The following is a 20,323-nucleotide window of genomic DNA, read 5'->3' on the forward strand; positions in this document are numbered from 1 at the left end:
GGCACGTGTCTGTCTGGAGTGTCCCACAGCCCATCACAGACTGGGGGCCACTCAACCAGGTCACCAGGGGGACTTGCACAGCCCTCAGTGCAGCTCCTGCCTCTGGAGCCTCGGGTTGTGGCTTGGCAGTCATTGGCAACCACTGCACTGCTCAATTCCAAGGTCATTCACAGGGGGCTTGCCCATAAAATAGACTTTAAAGTGGTGTTTATACTTGATTTGGTGTTTTGTGATCAACATATGTGCTTAGAAGTTTTTTTTTGGTGACTTTTTAGTATCATGTGGTGCCTGTGGGGAGTGGAATGAGGAAAGTATGTAAGTCTTTCTATGTTAAAAAAACCAAGTTGGTTAATGGTTATTGATGGATAGCAAATGCCTTGTGATTTATGACAGAACAAGTCAGCAGAGCGTGGAGTCTTGCAAAACACAGGAGGCACATTGAGTAAGCTCAAAGCCTGCACAGGTTGGCAAGCTGGTGGAGTACAGATAATCCCAGTTAAATATCATTAATTGTTATCCTTATGTATATGTCTTCCACTGCTCAGGATCATGTTGCAGTTGTCATCTGGTGGTGATTAGAAACATGCTGGCATCACTACAGGTGCAGCACATCTCCTAGGAAAAGGTGGTTTCCGTAGTGCCAAGCAATTTGTACTAATGTGTAATTGCCTCATTATTTATTGCAATGTACAGAATACCACCCACTATTTATGGAATACTGCTTAGTCATGTACTGACCAGTTGACAGTCATGTTATTGAACTGGTTTGGGCATTAAAAGTTTTTCAGAGGACTTGATTTTGTCATAAAATTTTGTGTGAAAGGCAGAAAACCCTTTCAGGTTGAATAAAAGCCCAGGACACACAGAAGGCTTTAAATCACCCCTCAGAACATCTCTGAACATCTCTGATCATTTGTAACATGGATTTTACAGTGTGAAAACTGCTTCTGTATACTGGACACTTGTCCTTCTCAATGGTCAGGATGCATTCAAGTGCTTTCCCACCTGGGGTTCACCTGTGCCTCTCTCTGAGCAGGGATGGGCTGTGCTGAGCTGGGATTTCTCTGCTGGCAGTCACATCACATCATGGTCCTTTCAGTTTTCCTCCTGTCCTTCATCTCCTGGTGTTGGCTGCATGGACACCACAAGCTTTGCTCGTGTGCTGAGCTCACTCTGAGAAGGTTTTATGGGTGCCAGGTCGTGGTGGTTGGGTTGGGAGTGGGATGATCCATGAGCCAGGGCTCTGACAAGGAGAATGCCCAGCTCTGCTTTCATGGTGCTTTCCACCGGAGACCCCGGAGCTGTGCTGTCCCCTCCAGCTGTAGGTGACTGAATGAAGCTGTGTGGGCCTGGCTGTCCCTGTATCTCTTCCCAAAAACACTGGAGCCTTTGTGTCTGGCCTCACCGTGCCCCTGCCATGACAGAGGCTCTCTGTGCTCTCCTGCCAGCGCTGCGCCGGCTTCAGGGGGCTTTTCTTCAGCTGCTCTTTGTCTGGGGTGTTTATTGTGCTGCTGCTGCTGCAGAGTGTGTGTGTTTGGGGGGGAGAGGAGGGGCTCCTGTTTGTGTGGGCTTTATAAACCCAGTGCATTCTTCAAAAGAGATGCTGAGCAAACGGGGTGGTGTTAATGTTAACCCTTCCATGCCCTGCTCTGCTGTGGGAGGGTGATGAGGTTGCTGTGTAAGGAAGGGAGTCTGCCCCCCTTTGCTCCTAATGCTCTTTGATTTTCTGTGGATGTGTGTCAGCAAAGAGCTTCCCAAATGTGGGGAGATGGAATTCATTCTAGGATTTCCCCCCAGAGTCCTTCTGGAAGTTGTTTTTATTGCAGACACTGGCTCTAGCCCTTTCTGTTTGCATAATTTGCTCTTGCATCCTGTTTATGTGGCTACATTGGACAACATCTCCTCATTGTGCCCTATCCCCACACTTCGTGGTCCTGTACTTTAGGGCTTCTCCTTTTGAATAAGGTCCTGAATTTTCGGCAGGATTTTCTTAAGTTCACAGTGTTTCAGTTACAGTGCCATGTCATACCTGCCCTTTGAACCAGCTTCTTTTTAACCAGCTTGTTACAACTTCCATGGTTCAGATGGCTTTTATTGTTTCTTCAGTGCCTGGGGTCCTGTATTTCAAGAGAGCTTTGAAAGATGAAAATCAGCAACTCATAAACTTCATTTCCCTTGTAGTCACATAATGCTTTGCATTGTTGGTTGGTGGGGAAAAAACCCAACCAACAACTGAACAGAACAGCATCAACTCTCTAAGCTCCTTTTGCTCTTCTTCCATAAGAGGATGGGAATTTAGAACATGGAAAATCTCTCATCCATCTCTGCAAGAAGCTGCAGCCACACAATTGTCTTAGTGTTGGAAGTGCCAGAAGAGATTTATATTTCACTGAATCTGTGCTCAGCATAAGTGTTTCAGTTCTTTTTTTTTGTGATGATCTGCTTAAATAGAGTATAATGCAAGTAGTTTTATGTGTGATAAAAGTACATTTGTATCTTTTCTTAAGTTACTGAACATTTCCTCAGAAATTATTAGGATTAGATCCAGCATTTTACATTAAGATTAGATGCAGCATTTACACTGTTTTACAGTAGTGTGAAGAACTTTTACTTTCAAATAATTAATATCCTTATATCTTTACATCAATACAATTAATAGGGGATTGTGGCTCATGTATTGCAGCATTTACATATTATATTACCACACTGGGGAAAAGTTTACCAGGCTGTGTTCCTTTGCAGGGGATGGGAAAGGAAGAAATGCAGAATAATACAAGCCTTTGAAACATGAATCCACAGAGTCAGTCATGACTAAACCTATTCAAACACTCAGGTGTTTTTTCCCAGGGCTGCTCTAGATTCCAGCATTGTTGTTGTGAAACTTGTTTTCTTTATGCACTAACTCCAATTTGCTCCATCCCCCGTTCCTCAAGGAGCGGTTTCGGCTGCGAAGCGCACGGGGATCCCGGCGCCCCGGGAATTGTCCTCGTCCGTGTCCAGGGAGAGAGCTGTGCTGCGTGCTCAGGCCAACCCCAGGAAAACACAGCCCAGCCCCACCTCTTCTGCTGCACCAACTCCGACCAAACACGTGCGCCCCACCAGCAAGTCCAAGCAAGAGAATGAAGCTGGTGACAAGGCTGTTCTGGAATCTCAGGTTAAAGAGCTCCTGGCAGAAGCAAAGACGAAAGATTCGGAAATTACCAAGCTTCGTTGTGAGTTGAAGAAATGCAAAGAGAAAGGGTCACTCAACGCTGAAGGAATGGGGGCTTCCAACCAAAATTTAGAAACAGTATCACCTGTTGACATAGATCCATTAATAAGAACCCTTCAGGAGAAAAACAGGACTTTCCAAAAAGAGCTTGCTAGCCTGGGAGAAGAAAACCGTGCTTTGAAAGAGAAATTGCTTTACCTGGAGAACTCCCCTCTCTCAGACACAACCACAAGCAGTGGAGGCGACAGCAGCCTCCCAACCCCAACCACCCAAGAGTCAAGTTTTGGAAGCCCATCCAAGAGTGTGTCCAGGGGTGAGGCAGAGGAGCACAGGCAGCACCTGAACGGGGCTGCCCTGCGCAATTCTGGCTCCTCCAGCAGCGATGTCACCAAGGCCTCCCTGTCACCTGATGCATCTGACTTTGAGCACATTGCAGATGTGCCTTCCAGGCCAGCATCTGCCAGCAGCAACCACTTCAAAGGCTCCAAGTGCTCCACTGCAGGAAGTTCTCCAAACAATATTAGCGACCTCTCTGTGGCGTCCCTTACGGAGAGAATACAAAAGATGGAGGAGAATCACCACAGCACAGCAGAAGAGCTGCAGGCCACTTTGCAGGAGTTGTCTGATCAGCAGCAAATGGTGCAGGAGCTGACCACAGAAAATGAGAAGCTGGTGGAAGAGAAAGCTCTCCTGGAGACCTCCTTCCGTCAGCACAGAGACAGAGCTGAGCAGCTGAGCCAGGAAAATGAGAAGCTCATGACTCTCCTCCAAGAGCGATCCAAGAATGAAGCTCAGGAGGAGAAGGTCCTTGAACTGGAACAGAAATGTGCAGAAGTTCTTGAAAAAGCACAATTTGAAAGAGAGAAATTGCTCAACATTCAGCAACAGTTAACCAGCAGCCTGAGAAGCTTAGAAAGGGAGCATCAGGATGCCCAGCAGGTGATAAAAAGCCTGAGAGAAGAAAATGAGAAGCTGCTTAAACTTCTAGAAGTGGAACAGCAGAGCAACAGCGCAGTGACAAAAAGTCTGGAGGACTGCAAAATTGCCTTGGAAGGTCTGAAAATTGAGAATGGCTCTCTCAAAACTCAGCTGGAGAATGAGAAACAAAAGGCTGCAGAAATCAACGTGATGGGCTGCACCTCTGACAACTCTGAGGTGCAGGAGATGCTCAAAGTAGCCCATGCAGAAAAGGCCCAGTTAGAAGCCTCTTGCACTGAGCTGAAACAAGAGCTGCTGAAGGCAAACAGTGAACTGAAGCACATTCAGGGGCTGCTGTCTAAGGTAAAACAATAACAGCTCTAAAATAAAGTGGTTGTTTCTGTCCTTTCACAAATAGGTTGATCTTTACATTAATTGTAAGTTTCCAGGATTTAAATTGTATGATTAACTCTTAGTAGAAGCTGGGATTATATGATATTTTCTCAATTTCTGCTGCACTACCCATATTTTCTCAGAAATAACTATTGGCATATCTGTATTTATAAATTGATAACTATTTTGTCCTAATACCTTGTATAGAATTTACTCTTTCAGCAAATAGAATTGTGCCTGTCAGAATTGGAGCAAAGAGCAGATCAATAAAAAAGCACTTTGATATGGTGTGAACAAATAGTGGAAATCACTTGCTAATCAGATGAAGAGAAGGGCATAAATAGTTAGCTGTGAATACTAAATTCTGCATAATGAATCACAATTAATTAGCAGTGAAGTATAGGTGTCATTGGTCATGAGAACACAAGGACATGAATTAATGCTCAGGGAAGCTGATAGGGGCAGCAACAAGTCACAGCACAGTCAAGCTCCAGATGAGATAATTTTCATAAAACAAATATTTTTACAGAAAAAAAGAAATTCTCTGTTTTGAGATAGGTAAAGTAACATAAAAAAATATTTTTATAACAATTTACCTCATTAGTGAGTTCACAGCTTTGCTCCAAACAAGGTTAAGCAAGTTAGTGTCCCTGTGTTCTGTGTGATCCTGGCTGCTCAGAGGAGCTGCAGCGTGAGCCATCATTCAGCAAGTGTTAATAAAGCACAAGCAGTGATTGTGTCCCAGTGCTGCAGGAGGAGTGAAAGTGTGCAGCCTTTCCTCTATGGGGAAGGGAGCATGAGGAGAATGATAAAATTGGCTGCAGAGGAAGAGAGCATTGCCAAAAAGCACCTCCATGGTTTGAGTGATTTAGAAAATCCAGATGTCCTTTCAGCTAAAGTGGGTGACCACAGCAAGTGGAGTTAGTAGAGGAAGCTTTTCTCCACTTTTCCCAAGTGCTTTCTGGAGCTGCAGGTCATGAAGAATAAATGAAAAACTGCTGAGTGCTCAGACTCTGTACCAAACTTTTTATTGCTTGGTTTGGAAACCACAGATTTCCCTCTTTCTACTCTTCCCTCGAATTAAGCTGTTTTGAATCACTGGCTATTTGTGACACCCAAGCAAGACCACAGGCTTCTGTAAGGCTGCCCTGCAGTGAGGCTGTGCCAGTGCTGCTCACTGAATTGGCAGCCTGCACCTTTTCCATAACTTGTTCCCAGTCGGAGAGCTCCCCCCAAACCTGGAAGCATTGATCAGTGGGCTGAGCCAGCAAACTGAAGTGCAGCAGATTCCCTCTTCAGTAATTCCAGATGTCCCATATTCAGAAATACACTTATCTGCAGTAGCTGGCTCTGCTGTGTGTGTTTTCACAGCCCATTGAAAATGCACATGGTAAAAGCAGCAAATTGTTAATGTGGATGAACTGATCATCAGCCTGGCCCTAAGGCAGTGAGATCACTTTCATAATGTTCTACAGAAATAGAAGTGGAGATTTCTGGGAATATAATTCCTCTCCCTTCATTAACTGCAGAGATTGGTTTGGAATTGTGGTCATCATATAGAAAATGTCATTTCCTTTGCAGCATCTTGTATTGTCTTTATTGCTAGGAAAGAAAACTGACATTCATCTCTCATCTCTGCTTCCTGAGACTTTCATTTTCATTAAAAACTGGGTGCACGCAATGCTTAAATCCACGTGTGAAGTCTCTAATGAGTGAGATCTCCTAAGAAATAAGGACAAACTTCCAGCTTTTTTCTTCCCTCCCAGGCTGAGAATGAGTATGGTCAGCTGAAGGAGATGTGTGACCGACAGGCTGAGCAACTGAGCAGAACCAGCCAGAAGCTGCAGGAGAAGACATCAGAGAACGAAGCAGATATCAAAAACCTGAAGGAGACCATTTTTGAGTTGGAAGACCAGGTGGAACAGCATCGTGCTATAAAACTGCACAACAACCAGCTCATCAGTGACCTGGAAAGTAGGTGGAGCTGGAAAAAAGGATTGAAGTGAGCTTATGTGGGGGGCTCAGTTAGGGCTGCAACAGGGAAGAGGAGATCTGATCTTTGCAAATATTCCAGTTTTGGATATTCCCTTCTATTCATGCATAAAAGTACGGTTTTAACAGAGTGCTGTACATGGGACATTAGAGACAGTTTCCAAGCCTAATTCTTCAGTGAAGGAAGTATTACCCATTCCAGAATTGGAATTTCTGGATTTCTATTAAAGAGTTTTTAGGGCAGAGCACTGGGAAGAGCAGTAAAGTTGAGGTTGCTGAGGATGAGGAGCTGCCACCTGGTGGAAGCAGTGGCTGTTCCTCACATCAGTGATCCCCTGGGATCTGTGTGCTGAGCAAGTGAATCCACGTGGGATTGTTTAAATTTCAGTCTGGTTTAATACCTGAAAATAATGACATATTTTAGAGATATTTGAGTACCAGATCTACTGTTGGTTCCATTCCTGATCATTGGCAGTGCCTTAATTCAGTTTAGTCTATTTTAGTGGCATTACCAGAAGGAAAATCAAATCAGCTGCTCTGCCCTCCCATTCTTACTTTCACTGTTGCCCTTATGTGTTTAATGAACTTTTCACATTTTTTATCATTCCTAGGTAAAGCAATGAAGCTGGAAGAACAAAAACAAGATACAGAGAGGCAGCTGAAAGCTCTCACTAAGCAGATGAAGGTAAGGTTTAAGCTCCAAGACAAAGCTAAGCTGAGCTTTTCTTGCAATACTGGCAATGTATTTTCTTAGAACAAGAGCAGAAATTCTTTCTGCACCCTTTAAGTTTTCATTCTCTTCACTGTGGACTTCTAGGCAATATTGGAGTGGAAAGATTAGCATGAGTTTCTTTGGCAATAATTTTAGTAGCATAAAGAGGCAAGTGTTCAGTTTGGCCCAGCACCACCTTAAAACTGGGGAGAAAATCCTGTTGCTTGTGATCACTGCAATAGAGATCAATAACTCAGTGCTCAGCTTGAGTGGGTGCATTTTCACAGCAGTTTGGGGTTCTCATTGCTCTTGGCAGGAGGACACAGAGGAGTGGAGGCGTTTCCAGGCTGACCTGCAGACTGCAGTGGTTGTGGCCAATGACATTAAGTGTGAAGCTCAGCAGGAGCTCCGTGTGGTGAAGAGGAAGCTGCAGGAGGAGGAGGAGAAGAGTGCCAGACTGCAGAAGGAGCTGGATGAAGTGAAGGGCAGCAACAGGTTGGTTGTTTACCATTTCCCAAGGCCAGGACTTGCTCTGTGTGCCTGCTAACACGCATGCAAACAGTGCTTTGTCAGTAACTATCTGCTGGCTTGGATGTGCATCTCGTCTGTTTGTAACTCTTCTGGCAGATTTTGTTGTCTCTTATTCTAAGATGTTTCTGTTCTTTTTCTTTTTGGCAGTCTAGTTCTTTCAACTAAGCCATGAAGGTTTTAATAAGCAAATATTAAGTAATAACAATTGCCAATATCTTCTGATAGCTTTGCTCTCAATATGGTCATGCCTTTATAAGTCTGTGCAGCTGTATTAAACCATCTGTGGAAGGATTGGCTGGGTACAGATATTCCAGAAGACAACTTCTTGACCTGAGGGAAGTGAATGAAGGAAGACAAAGTAACACAAGCAATCATCTGTTCATCAGAAATATGTGTAAATTAATTTTACTCCTCTAGATTTTGCCTTTTAATCTCTCTCCTGGTAAATTCACGGCCATTGGCAGAATGGTCACAGGAACAGGGTGAATCCTGTAATTTCTTTCAGGTGAAGTAACAGTCCAGCTCTACATTGCACTTATTGCTCACTGTTTTCCATTCAAGATTTTCCACAGCAGCTGTACAGTAGATGGGACTAAAAACATGGGAGAGCTTTTTTGTGGAGGTGTAGGATCAGAATGCCTGGATTGAACAAACAGAAAAACTTCTTTTCAGAGAATAAAGGAATGTTTTTAGGCTCCAGTTTCATTAGCAGAGTCCCAAGTGGATGCAAAGAAAAGCTGTTACAGACCATGTACTCAGACAAAATGATTACCAGACAGTACTTAAGGTTCTGGGCTCTGTTTCCATTTCTAATTTGTTCTTAATGAAATTTCTCTTGTTGAAAGCAGAGTTCCTATATGAGGGTGGGGAATCATATTCTCATAGTTTTCCCTCTGTATTATTTTGGCTTTTATGATATATTTAATAGTACTTCACATGAATAGAAGATGACCTGCTAATTTGCAAACTGGAATATTTTTCTTCCATCTATAAGGAACATGATCAGCTCTTTGGTATAAGAAGCCTGAGCTACAAATACTCCTTTTTAAATTGGAACCCCAGAATGCATACAGCTGTAGTTCCAGGAGGAATTGTTCAGACATGTATTTAATGAAGTCAGTTTTGGCTTTTGTGTCTCCCTCTGTGTCACACACACATGGATGTGTCTGTCTCTGTGTCATGTTGACTCTGTGTAGCTTGATTTGAGTATTGCCTTGGTCATGGAGCCAGATGTGCTGTCTGCAGTGGGCAATATTGATTCTCTTTCAAAGACAGGTAACAAAACCAAATTTTGCATCTGTCAGGATAATTAATTTGACTTTCAGAGTGTCAAAATGTGTGTACTGAGTGGTATGGGGAACATAGTGAAGCCTATGGAAATCCCTGTTTAAACACACCAATGATCAGCAGCTAAACACTGCAACTTTAAAGCTCAAGCTCTACTGACCTATGAAACAAATTCCTGAGGCTGCCAAAGCTCCTGCTGAGAGCCAGTTCTACAATTCCAGATATTTTTCCATTCCTCAGGTCTCTGTCTCCCCCAGCCCCTTGGCTTCTTTCACCCAGGAAGTTCTGGGGGTATTCTCATCATCACTTTGTCAGCTTTCACAAAGCCACTGCTCAGAATCAGCAGTGGATTCTGGTGCCTGTGGAGATTTTGATGTGTGCTCAGCACTGGTGGAAGCAGTTTGTAGCATGATACTTTAACAGAGCCTATAAAGTATTCCTCATGTTTGCTAATGCTGAGCAGCTGCACGCTCAGCTGAATGTCTGACAGTCCCTAGTGAAAGTTTCTTGTCTGATTTTTAAGCTCTTATTGGAAAATATACCTTCCAAAGAGCTTGCTACTCAAAGGTTTTTGGCAAAATCTCAGCCATCTCTTGAGGGTCATTAGACTCCACCTCATAAATTCATCTTGAAGCCAATTTATCTCCTACGACATCCTGCCATTTTAATGTTTGCCTGTGGCTGCCTGAGTTCCTGCCTCCAAGTTTGATTTCGCCGTTACGTTCTTCTAATCAGACAAAAAGTCATTTTTGGTTTAGGAACAGCCCAAGAACTTGCAGAAAAAATCCTGATGAGGTCATCAGAGTTCAACTGAATGAAGGTAAGAGCCTCCCAAGGGCATCTTTAACACAGATTAAATGTCTAATTCTATGACTGAGAATGTTGGGGGGGAGGTTGGACAAGCATCAAGCAAATGGAATAAGGGGAAAAGGAGTTAACTTGTCCCAAGTTAGTACTGGTGAAACGACAAATTGATTAACCCATGCTTCAGGCATTCTTCTATGATATTTTACATCCTAATTAATGTTATTTCTCTGCATTAAAATGCAGAAGCTTAAAATCCATTGTTGTGTAGCTGTCTCCTCACAGGTAGTGGAAATAGAAGTTAAATATTCTCCATCCTTGGAGGTTTTCAAGATCAGGCAGGATAAGATCCTGAGAAAAACTCTCAAGGTTTTGCTTTGACTCTTTGGCTTCAAATTGTCAAAATTATTTTGGCACTAAAGCATTTTATGCCTTGATATAAGAACATGGAGGGAAGACAGTTGGGCCAGGAGTAGTACTTATAGAAATTAAATCTGTAATTAAATGAGCGACTTTGTAGAATAATAAAAAAATTAACCAGATCTTCAAACGGAAGCCTAAACTGAAGATTGTGATGCATCCCACTAATTTGCTTCTGGTTTTCCTCCTAAAGTCTCCAGTGCCACAGCATGGCAGTGTCACATGCTTTTCTCCTGGAAATGAGCTTGTAGTGTGTGTATTAAACCCTGCTGTCAGTCTGTATGTGCTGATGTGCTGCTCATTTGTGCCCGTGTTTGCAGCTGTTCTGTCTCACAGAGCTTTGAGAGTTCACTCTGCTCTCACAGCAAGCAAAGGAGGATGGCAGAGCAGGGCTCTCAAAGCAGTGTTTGTGTGCTCCTCAGAGTTGTTTGGGGTGGGGGTTTGGGTTTGTTAAGGAGTTCCTGGTGGGTGTTTTTTACTTTGGATGAGGTTATTCCATCCCCTCGAGTGCAACTCTGGCTGAGCTAGAGCAGCTCAGCTGCCTGGCTGGGTCCCTGTACCCCTTTTGAATAAATATTCTGAAATGAGCAGAGGAAGGAAAGCCAGGAACCATCCCTGTCCTACACTGATTCCCTGGCTGTAAATAATTAATTTCTTCCTATCTGAGCAACACAGATTTATTCTGTGTTTTGTACTGTTGTTGCTCATCACGTCTCAAAGCCCAATTAGTGGAGTGTTAAGGTGCTCCTTTACCTGTCCCAGCCACCCCACTTGTGTTTCCCTGGCTCCCCCTAATTTAGAGATGATGGATGATGTAAAATAGAGAGCTGTACCTCAGGGTGGGCATGGTGTGGCTTTCCATAACTTCCCCAACTGCTGTGTGTCTCTCCACAGGTGCCTGATCTCTGCCAGCTAACACAGCCCTGAAAGGAGGCACAGCCAGGCCTGTGAGACACTGCAGGACTTGCCTTCAACTCCCAGCTGGAAAAGGGAAGTTTCAATACAAGAAGGAACCTCTGGTTTTTTTTATTACCCTGCAAAATTCAAGTGTATTGCAAAGTGTGAATGCTCAGGTCCACCTCTTCCCCATGGGCAAGAGCCTCTCTCTTTGTTTCAGAAGGCTTCTCTCTTCAGAAGACACTGGGAGGCAGAAGAAGTTCTGAATTACTCCAAAGCCAGCTAAGCCATAAGAAGAAATCACAGAGATCTGGGGATCTGAAATAACTGAAAGCTTTTTTTTGGAGGGATGGGGCTATTTTCCTCAAAACAGGCACTCAAACATACCATTTTAACCTAAAGCAAAAATTACACTGAGTGTGTATGTCTGATTTGTAAAATTTAATGGCATATACATAAATACTCCACATAATATTGTATTCTATGGTCTATCTCTGTGTGTCTAAATACATGTAAGAGAAAAGATGGTTTTATACAGACACACAGACGTGGGGATAGGTCACTGAAATCCAGCAGCAAACACGGATTTAGTCATTCTCAGCTGCTCTGCTGGTTTGATTTCCACCCCTGCATTGACGAGGCACTCGCCACTGGGTGGCACGGCCGACCCGGTGCTGCTGGGAAGGGACAACCACGAGCGTGTCCTGCTGTGACCTTCCCGGGGACAGTTCCCTGCGAGCTCTGTCCTCCTGCAAGAACTGCAGATGGAGAGAGCAGAAGGAACAGAAATGAACATATCAAGCCCCTTGTAAACACCCTCCCAGAAAGGAGTTGTTCTCATGCCTTTAACTCAGGTGAAGTTTTTGATGATCAGGGAGAACTTGAAGTTCAGCTCTGCAGCCGGAGACACCTGGAGAGAGCCTTCCATGGATGCTGAGGAAAAACTCAGAGATCACCACCTCTACCAGGAGATTCTCACTCTTTATTCCAGGACTGGAATTCTGTGTTTTGGCTGTGGGATTTCTGTCCTTTTCTTCTGGATGTGAAGACCTAGCAAGGGCCTGGTGTGGGAGCAGGCTGAGCTAGTGGAGAATTCCACAGGATGTCCTGGCTTTGGCATGGCCCCACCTTTGTGCCGTGCTACTGGAGTGTTTGCCTATATCAACACTTGTGTTGCCTTTCTCTGCTGTGTTGGCAGCTGTTGAATGTTGGTTTTTATGTTTAAGAAATATACATTGAAGTGCCAAATAAATGTTTTAAGTGTTTGGAATTGTCTGCTGCCTGCCTTTGGCCTCTCTTCTATTCTGTGCAGCAGTAGCTCTGTGTCTCTTCTTGGTGTGCATTGGAGTTCAGGATGAGTCACAATGACAGGAACTGTGTCAAAGATGAGGTTGGGGAGTCATCATTTCTGAAGATATGGTCCTATGGTCTTAGGCCTCCTGTAAGAGTCATCAGAGCAGATTAGAAATTTTATTACCATGAGAAGGCTGAGTTTGCCAAAAATCTGAAAGATTTACACCTTGTTACCAGTCAGTTATCCACCTAGAAACCAAGGAGGCTCACTCTTGCTGTTAGAGAAAAACTCTCTGCATCTATTTCTCTCACCAGTGAATGAAGGAAACTCAGCAGTGGTTTTGTGAAAGGGACTGTATGTTTTAATTCCTTTGTGGCTCTAGTGCTCTGCTTCCTCCTGGAGCTGCTCCACTTCAGGCAGCTGCACGTGCAGCATTTATCTGTGTGAACCATTCATTCATTCCTGTTTCCAGGAAAGCATACTGCACTTGGTGACATTTTGTTCAGATCCCTCATTTTTGTAGCAGAACTTGTGTAGTCTCTTGGATGGCCTAGGATGTGCTAAGCTGAAGAAATTCTGTGCCTAAGGAGGTGTCATTTTGGGTTTGAAGTTGTGGCTGATCATTAATCTTTCTAGTTTGTGCTCTCTACTGTCCTCCTGAATTAGCTACTGCAAGTTAAGCTCTTGCTGTTCTGCTTCTCTCTTAAGAAACCCATCTCTGTACACACATCCCCCTATCATACAGATTTTTCTTTTTAAGGTTAAGTGCTCACCAGTTTCATCTCTCCATTGCTTTTTGGCTGGCATGTGTTGTTTTAGTTGAAGCAAGTGGCTCTCAGGACTGTTGTTCTTACCTTTTATGCCAAGGTTTGCAGCAAGGCAGGCCTTGGTTTTCTCTTGTGATTGTGTTTAATCAAGGAGGTTGTTTCAGGCTGCCTATTACAAATATACAGATGGAAGATTACAGGAAACATCCTAAAAAAAAAGGAAACTGGTTGTAACTGCAGCACTTGAATCCTCATAATGACAGAATAATGGCTCCTAAATTCTCAATTGACTCTTCTGTGGCACAGGGACTGGTCTAGTTTGCATCCTTTTGCAGTCAAAGGCCATACTGAAAGTGAAATAGATTGCACTGGGTGGTTTGGGGTCTTGAGGCAGAAATTTGTCCTTCCTCCACACTTTGCAGGGCTCTTTTAGCTTTTGTGGTTTGTGTAGCTCAGGTGCAGATGCTGTCATGTGCTGATTTGTTGTTCATCCTTTATGAACCACAGAACAAGACGTCAAGGCTGGATCTTAAGGCTAGCAAAACACTGGCTCCCTCAGAGCTCAGTGAATCTCATCCAATCTGCCTTTCCTCCTTATTGGATTAAAGGAGAATGGAACTGAAATGGCTTTTTCTCCAGCCATCTGCCTCTGCAGCCTCCCCTGGCACACAAGGAGCTTCAAGGAATTAAAGAAATAGCAAAGTCTGCTAAAGACAGCACCTCCTTAAGCCCTGCCAGAAATAGAAACTTGAGTCACTCTTATTCTCTTATTCACTGACACCCTTTGGCCTTTTTCATTTTCTGATAGCTAAAGGGAAAGGCTCTGACTTCTATTTTTGGCTCACAGAAGTTGTTCAGCCCCACAGGCACTTTCTGGATGGAGTCCTTCAGGAACCTTATGAAATAATTTCTGGTTTTGTGTTCATGGAGCTCTTGGTGTGTATCAAACACTGTAAGTACAGGGAGGAGTGGTGATAGCTCGGGACCTGCTGCTCAGCAGCTCATGTGCAGGTTCTGAGCAGGTAGGAGAGGCACAAATAATCTCTTTTTACATGACTAGACTTTATTTGCTTGCAGCTTTCCTAAACTAAAGCTAGATAATTGCACTCCAAGTCTACCTGAGAAATACAGGTAAGTCACTGAGCAATGTAATGTAAAACACTTGACTAGAAGCAACTTTCACTGTGAGATTATATTTGATGTTTAACACAGCTCTGGGCCTTCCTGTATGAACTCCTGTAAGTCCAGCCCCTGATCTTGACTTCAGAATTTCTTTTCAAAGGAGTAACATCTTTATCCTTCCTGTTAAAATATGAAACATTTTCTATTTGCTTTGTCTGTCTTCGTTCTAGCATTGGATTTTGGCCTTCCTGTGTCTGCTAGGATGAAGCATTTAAGAGTTTATTCCCTATATAAGTGCTTATGAATTGTGATTGAGGGTTCACTTATTTAGCAGATGTGTCTGTTGATAAGTTTTAAGTGTTGAGTTTTTACTCTGAAGTGTACTTGCCTTTTGGTTATTTCCTCACTATAAACTGAGAGCCACAGCAGCCCCTTGGCACCTGTGCTCTATTGAAAGCCCATCTTCAGGTAATTATTGGTAATTACTCAAAAGTCTCATCAAACTGCTTTGTTTTTCCTATGAAAATCCTCTTTCCTGTGTGAGGCTTGGGAAGGGGGATGAAATGGTAAACAATGAAGAAAAGTTTGTTAGACTCAGGGATTTCATGTTTGCCAGGCACTGCAGAAAAAGTACCTGAATATTCTAAGAGAGGTCCATGTTCTGGGCAATGCAGTAAAACCTGCTCATTGTTGGATTTACCTCACTATCAGTGAAGACCTTTAATCTGTGCTTGCACTCCCTGCTGGCCCTGATTTTGCCTGGTTTGTGCCTTGCAGGCTGGCAGCTGAAGAGGTGGATTCTGTGGAGTCAGACACAGCCAGCCGCTGGCAGGGGGTCTGCCTCAGCAGAGCATCTCCCACACCTCCAGAGTCTGCAGCCACTGTGAAGTCACTGATAAAGTCCTTTGACTTGGGATGCTCAGGTATTTGGACGTTGTACTTTGAGTAAAAAAAATTCTAGCAGTGAGCAGGATCTGCTTCTTGCTACTGGATGGGTGTTTTCTGTCATTGGTGCCTAAAGATGGAATGTCACTTGAGTTTGAAATCCAGATGTTTCCATGGTTTTTTCTTGCAGGTAGCAGTGGACAAAATATCCCAGTTCACAAGGTGCCCAGGAGCCCTCTCAGTGGAATTCCAGTGAGGACAGCCCCAGCAGCTGCAGTTTCCCCAATGCAGGTACAAGGAGCTCTTCTGTCCTTGGAGATTCAAAATGGGTGGACACAGCTCCAGCATCTGCTGACAGGGGGAAGGGGAAACTCATCTGTTTGTTTGCTGTGGAACATCAAATGCTGTGGTCCTAACAAAAAGGATCAAAGTGAGTTTGTCTGGACTTGAGCTTAGAGGTCTTGGTGGACGGATGTGAGCTCTGGAAGTTCTGAGCTTTTATCACCATGGACCAGAAAAGAGGTTTCAATTATTGGGAGTAAGATAGAAGAAACATCACACTGAACTAGAGAGCTGGCACGTGAGCTGGGACACAAGGGATTGAAGTTTCCAAGATGTGTGCTCCCAGTTATCCACTGAGGTCTGGGAATTTGTGTTAATGCCTGGTGATGGTGGGGTGTTCATTGAAAACTGCTGCTGGGGCTGCAGAGACAAGAATCCTCCTGACATATGACTCAGAGTGTTGAGAGCTGAATCAGGCTGAGCACAGACATCCTTACTTTTGGTTTGTGACTCTAAATTGTGTTTGGCAAGAGAAAAATCATATAAATAGAAGTGTGAAGTAGTTCAGGAGCCAGTGTATTACCAGATAAAATATTGTCGCTTTGTCCTTCTATTTTTCACGGTTACTCACCCAACTCTAGGTGCAGCTGATACTGCTGAAAGGTTTCTGTATCCCTCTACATGCTTTGTGCTCTTGAGATAGCAGAAACAACTTCTTTTTGCTCACCTATGTAAGCATGATGGCCAATACTTCTTCAGTTACCTTTTGCACCTTTGTTTGACAGAGACATTCTGTGTACAACAATGCCAAGCCAGCCAGCAAGGGCATTGCCAGACATGCAGACCTGTCAGACCTCCCTCTGGCAGGTAAGTTGTGATCAATGCACAGACACTGCCTCTTTCTGTTAACTAAACTTGTTATTAACTGTTGGCCTCAGCCTGAGCCATTTTTCCTCTTCTTACATGGTCAAAGGAAACCTGGAAAGTGCCTCCAATATCTTTGTTTTACAGAGCTTATTAATTTGGTTGTGCTTCTATTCCCATCTTGATCATAACTAAAAAATAGCTGATTTATTGTGGTTTGCCAACACAAACTCCCCTTCTTTGTTCTGAAGGATCCATGGCACCTCTCTAATCCACACTGTGGAACTGGAGAGGGCTGGATTTTGTTCAACATGTATGTCTCTGGAATTAGCCCAAAGCACTGTCTTCTGAGGGTTTATTTGTTTTTAAATTGAGCTCCATTTGAAATACATCAAACATTTCAGATACTGATGTGACTGTTTTAGGAACAGTCATATTTGGGCTGGAAATAGTTTGTTTTGAGAGCTCTCAAGAGATGAGTTTGTTTTGATTTCACACTTTGCTTTTGTTCTCTTGTCATTTAATATTCTTTCCTACCAGTGTTTGTTTCTCATTTTCTCTAGGCCCTTTATTTTGATTATCTGGTCCTGAATGTAGTTGTTGCATTGTAATCAAAGTTAGTAACAACAGATTCTTGAATTTTTAAGATGAAATGTTATATTCCTGTAGTGAAACTGCAGGAAGGGACAAAAAAAGCCCCAGTAATTAGTCACAAGTTCTTGATGGCTAGACTGGATTTTCTTCAATAGTTTGCTAATACAGAATAGAAATTAGAACATGGCTAAGCAAGCAGAAGTGTCTGCTTCTGTCTGACAGGGTTTATTTACTTGTATCACTTGGTTTCCAGGAAGTCTTGCGTGTGTAGATCCCAAACACAATGTAAGACCTTTTTAATCTCTACCAGTTTACTGTAGAGTGAAATAATCTATCAGCTATGTAATATGATGCCAGTCCTTAAAAATAAATATCCCACTCTGGGCAATGGATAATTTCTGTTATTACCCATAGACAGTTCTGTGAAAATCTGTTAAAATCAACAGATATTTTATAAGCCATTGTATGGTAAAAATTTATGGTTGCTTATCTAGCAAGTTTCTATATTTACAGCTTCTCTTTGTACCTGGATTTAATTTAGTTCCAATAATCCATAGCAAAGGCTTACTCACTGTAAAGTTGTAACAGCTCTGGTTCCAATCTAAATAATCCTAGAAGGCAGTTGATCCTATGCAAACAACACTGAATCAAAAATTATCCCCAAGGAAATTCAGAGTGAAGTAGTCTCCATAATAAAAATCTTCTGGCTGATTCCATCTGACCAGTGTCACAGCAGGGTTCTGTGATGTCCCTAATGTGACCCAAATGTTACATAGTTGGAGAGGAGCATGGATTACTTCACCCAGAGCTGGTTTTGGCTGTGATCTTTGAGAGTCAGAGATTTCCTGGCTCCATCTGGACTTCCAAGCACCCAGAAATAAGTTAAAGGGAGCTGAAGCTGAGATAAGGAATTCACACCTCAGTGATTGGCAGTAATTGGTAATTATCATAGGGATGGAACTGAAAAGGAGGTAGAAAAGTTGAGTTCCACATCCAGTAATTTCTGATAACATGATGTGCAGTCCTGGCTTGTTACATCACTTTTTATTATTTATTATTATTTCATTATTTAATATATATTGATATGCAGTGATTTTCCTTTGACTATATAACAATATATATATAACAAATTCATTATACAAATTACATTATGTGTGTAAGAAAAATACAGATGTGAATATATTGAGCCTTCTCCAAGTTATGTCAGAGTGGATGTCAGACATCATGAGGAGTGAGAAGTTCCTTTCTCTGGCTGTGTTCAGGACACAAGAGGCTTTCTTACTACAAGTCTGCTAATGGCAGAAAAGAAATCCTTGTACTAGGGCTGCTCAGTCATCTGGTGAAGATATCTGTGCTCAGCTTTTGAACCTTGGAGACTGTAGATGTTGGTATTTCCCTTCATTCACCTGAGGCCCCTACCCCCCAGCAGGAGTATCAATCACAGGAAACCAGGCAGCCTGTACTGTTGAAATCATCAAAGCCATTCCTTGCTGTGGTCACCTCTAATCTGCTCAAGGTTTCCTAGCCCCATGTGTGTTTAATGAACAAATGAGTACATTTGTTTAGAATCAAAACAACAGACTGCATATTGTGTGCTGGGGTGGCAGGACAGTGATTAATGAAATTCTTCAGGCTGCAAACTTGACAGCTTTTTGTGAATTCCCACAGACCTTCTGAAGGGGAGGAATGAAGACCTGAAACCAGACCATTACCTCCGCAAAAGCCCCTCCCTGGAATCCCTGAGCAAACCCCCCATGGCCTTCAGCAGCAGGATGCTTTCCTCCACCCCCAGCTGCTTGAAACCCCAAAGCAAACTCAGGTACCAGCCCAATTTCCTGGGAAAAACAGGGCAGCCCAACAGCATTACCTGGAACCAAGATAAATGTTTTAATCTGGATGTTTTAATCTGGAGGATCTCTTGTCTCCAGAGCAGACTCTGCTGGCTGGTCTTTGGGAATTACCAGGCTCTGTTAGATCCAGATATGAAAATTCAGATTGTAATGATCTTTAAAAAGGGAAATGAGGATAGCAAGCTTTCAGGAGCCACTGAGTTGTGCACAAGAATTCCATCATGTGTACATGCAGTCAGCCCTCTTTACCTTACTGTCATTTTCCATGTTGTGGTGAGCTAAAAGCCAGAGGCTCTGAGGGATGAAGGAAATTGAACACATAATTTTCTTCACTCTTGAGAAAAAGCATATATTTTCCTCTGATGTCCACCATTATTTCCACCAGTAGAAGCTGTAGAGTGGAGACAATGTGGGTGTTTTGATTGCTGGCCTTTAAATGTCCTCAGCTTTCACACTTTTCATTTTATTCAAGAACTTGTTTTGCAGCACCTCAGCTGGGTGTGAATTTACTGTTACAGATTCTTTAAGCATTTTTTTTCCATTTTACATCTAAATCCTAGTTTTCAATATATAAAATAAAGAGATTACTTGAAAATTGCATAAGCAAAGCTGATGACAATAGTAGCAGAAATGTTTGGTTAACACACACCACTGCCTATCCACAGGTTCTGTTTTTTCAGCTCTTCATGTGCAGTGACACCACCTTGTGTAAAGGAAAACACTTATTGCAAGCTCCAAAATCTAATTCAGTTTGGTTTATGTTCATGTTCTGTGCTGCCATTCTTTGTCATACAGATATTGAAGAGATGAAAAAATTAAAAATAAGAGATTTCAAGAGTATTTATTGTCTTCTCCCTTCTTCCATGGTTTAGTGTGGAGAGGAAGGACCCCTTGGCAGCCCTGGCCCGGGAGTATGGGGGTTCCAAGAGGAATGCCTTGTTGAAATGGTGCCAAAAGAAGACTGAAGGTTACCAGGTAAGAGAGTAGGTACCTTTTTACTTTAATCACTTTCCTAAAGTATGCAGTAAGCAGTCACTTCAAAGAAATGTGAATAATATTGTATGTTGATTTTTGCATGTTTACTTTTATGGGCTGTTTCCATCCTCCTCAGTCAGATTCTCCTGGCAGTGTTGCCCTTTTCACTGTTAGAAGTGTTCTCTGAGCATCAGCCTGTAGATTTCTTTCTCTGATTTACACCCAAGTTGAACTAAATATACTGATTTTAGAAAAAAGGATGTGGCTTTGCAAATATAGAGGCCTGTGTGAGATCTCAGGGTAGATATTAAAGTCAGAAGAACCAAAGCACAATCACAATATTGATTTATGGTGAGAATTTTGCTTCTCTATCTTCACTGCTTTGTTTAGAGGAATTCTCTCTTGGACATTCTTCCTCAGCCTCTCATTCCCGTTGCGCTCTCTGCTGTGCATTCACTACCTCATCCTGAACTTGCTTTTCCCAGCCCCTTGCACTCCCATGGTAAGGCTGATGTTGAGCTCCAC

The 20,323-nt window shown here is 42.9% G+C and overlaps 1 protein-coding gene across 5 annotated transcripts in view; it reads left to right on the forward strand.

Moving 5' to 3' along the window:
• Positions 1 to 20,323, forward strand: part of SPECC1 (sperm antigen with calponin homology and coiled-coil domains 1) — an 81,691-nt gene that overhangs the window by 47,790 nt on the left and 13,578 nt on the right. For 4 of the 5 annotated variants that reach the window (XM_058037388.1, XM_058037386.1, XM_058037387.1 and 1 more), the window contains 9 exons: positions 2,934 to 4,492; positions 6,289 to 6,496; positions 7,126 to 7,199; positions 7,543 to 7,721; positions 15,126 to 15,271; positions 15,424 to 15,524; positions 16,301 to 16,382; positions 18,642 to 18,792; positions 19,696 to 19,798. In XM_058037388.1, the coding sequence (XP_057893371.1) occupies positions 2,934 to 4,492; positions 6,289 to 6,496; positions 7,126 to 7,199; positions 7,543 to 7,721; positions 15,126 to 15,271; positions 15,424 to 15,524; positions 16,301 to 16,382; positions 18,642 to 18,792; positions 19,696 to 19,798 (2,603 nt within the window). Of the gene's footprint in view, positions 1 to 2,933; positions 4,493 to 6,288; positions 6,497 to 7,125; positions 7,200 to 7,542; positions 7,722 to 11,162; positions 12,432 to 15,125; positions 15,272 to 15,423; positions 15,525 to 16,300; positions 16,383 to 18,641; positions 18,793 to 19,695; positions 19,799 to 20,323 lie in introns of those variants that run through there. The other variant, XM_058037390.1, reaches the window with a different exon arrangement.

Source organism: Melospiza georgiana, chromosome 19 (genome assembly GCF_028018845.1).
Source record: "Melospiza georgiana isolate bMelGeo1 chromosome 19, bMelGeo1.pri, whole genome shotgun sequence".
NCBI lineage: Eukaryota > Metazoa > Chordata > Aves > Passeriformes > Passerellidae > Melospiza > Melospiza georgiana.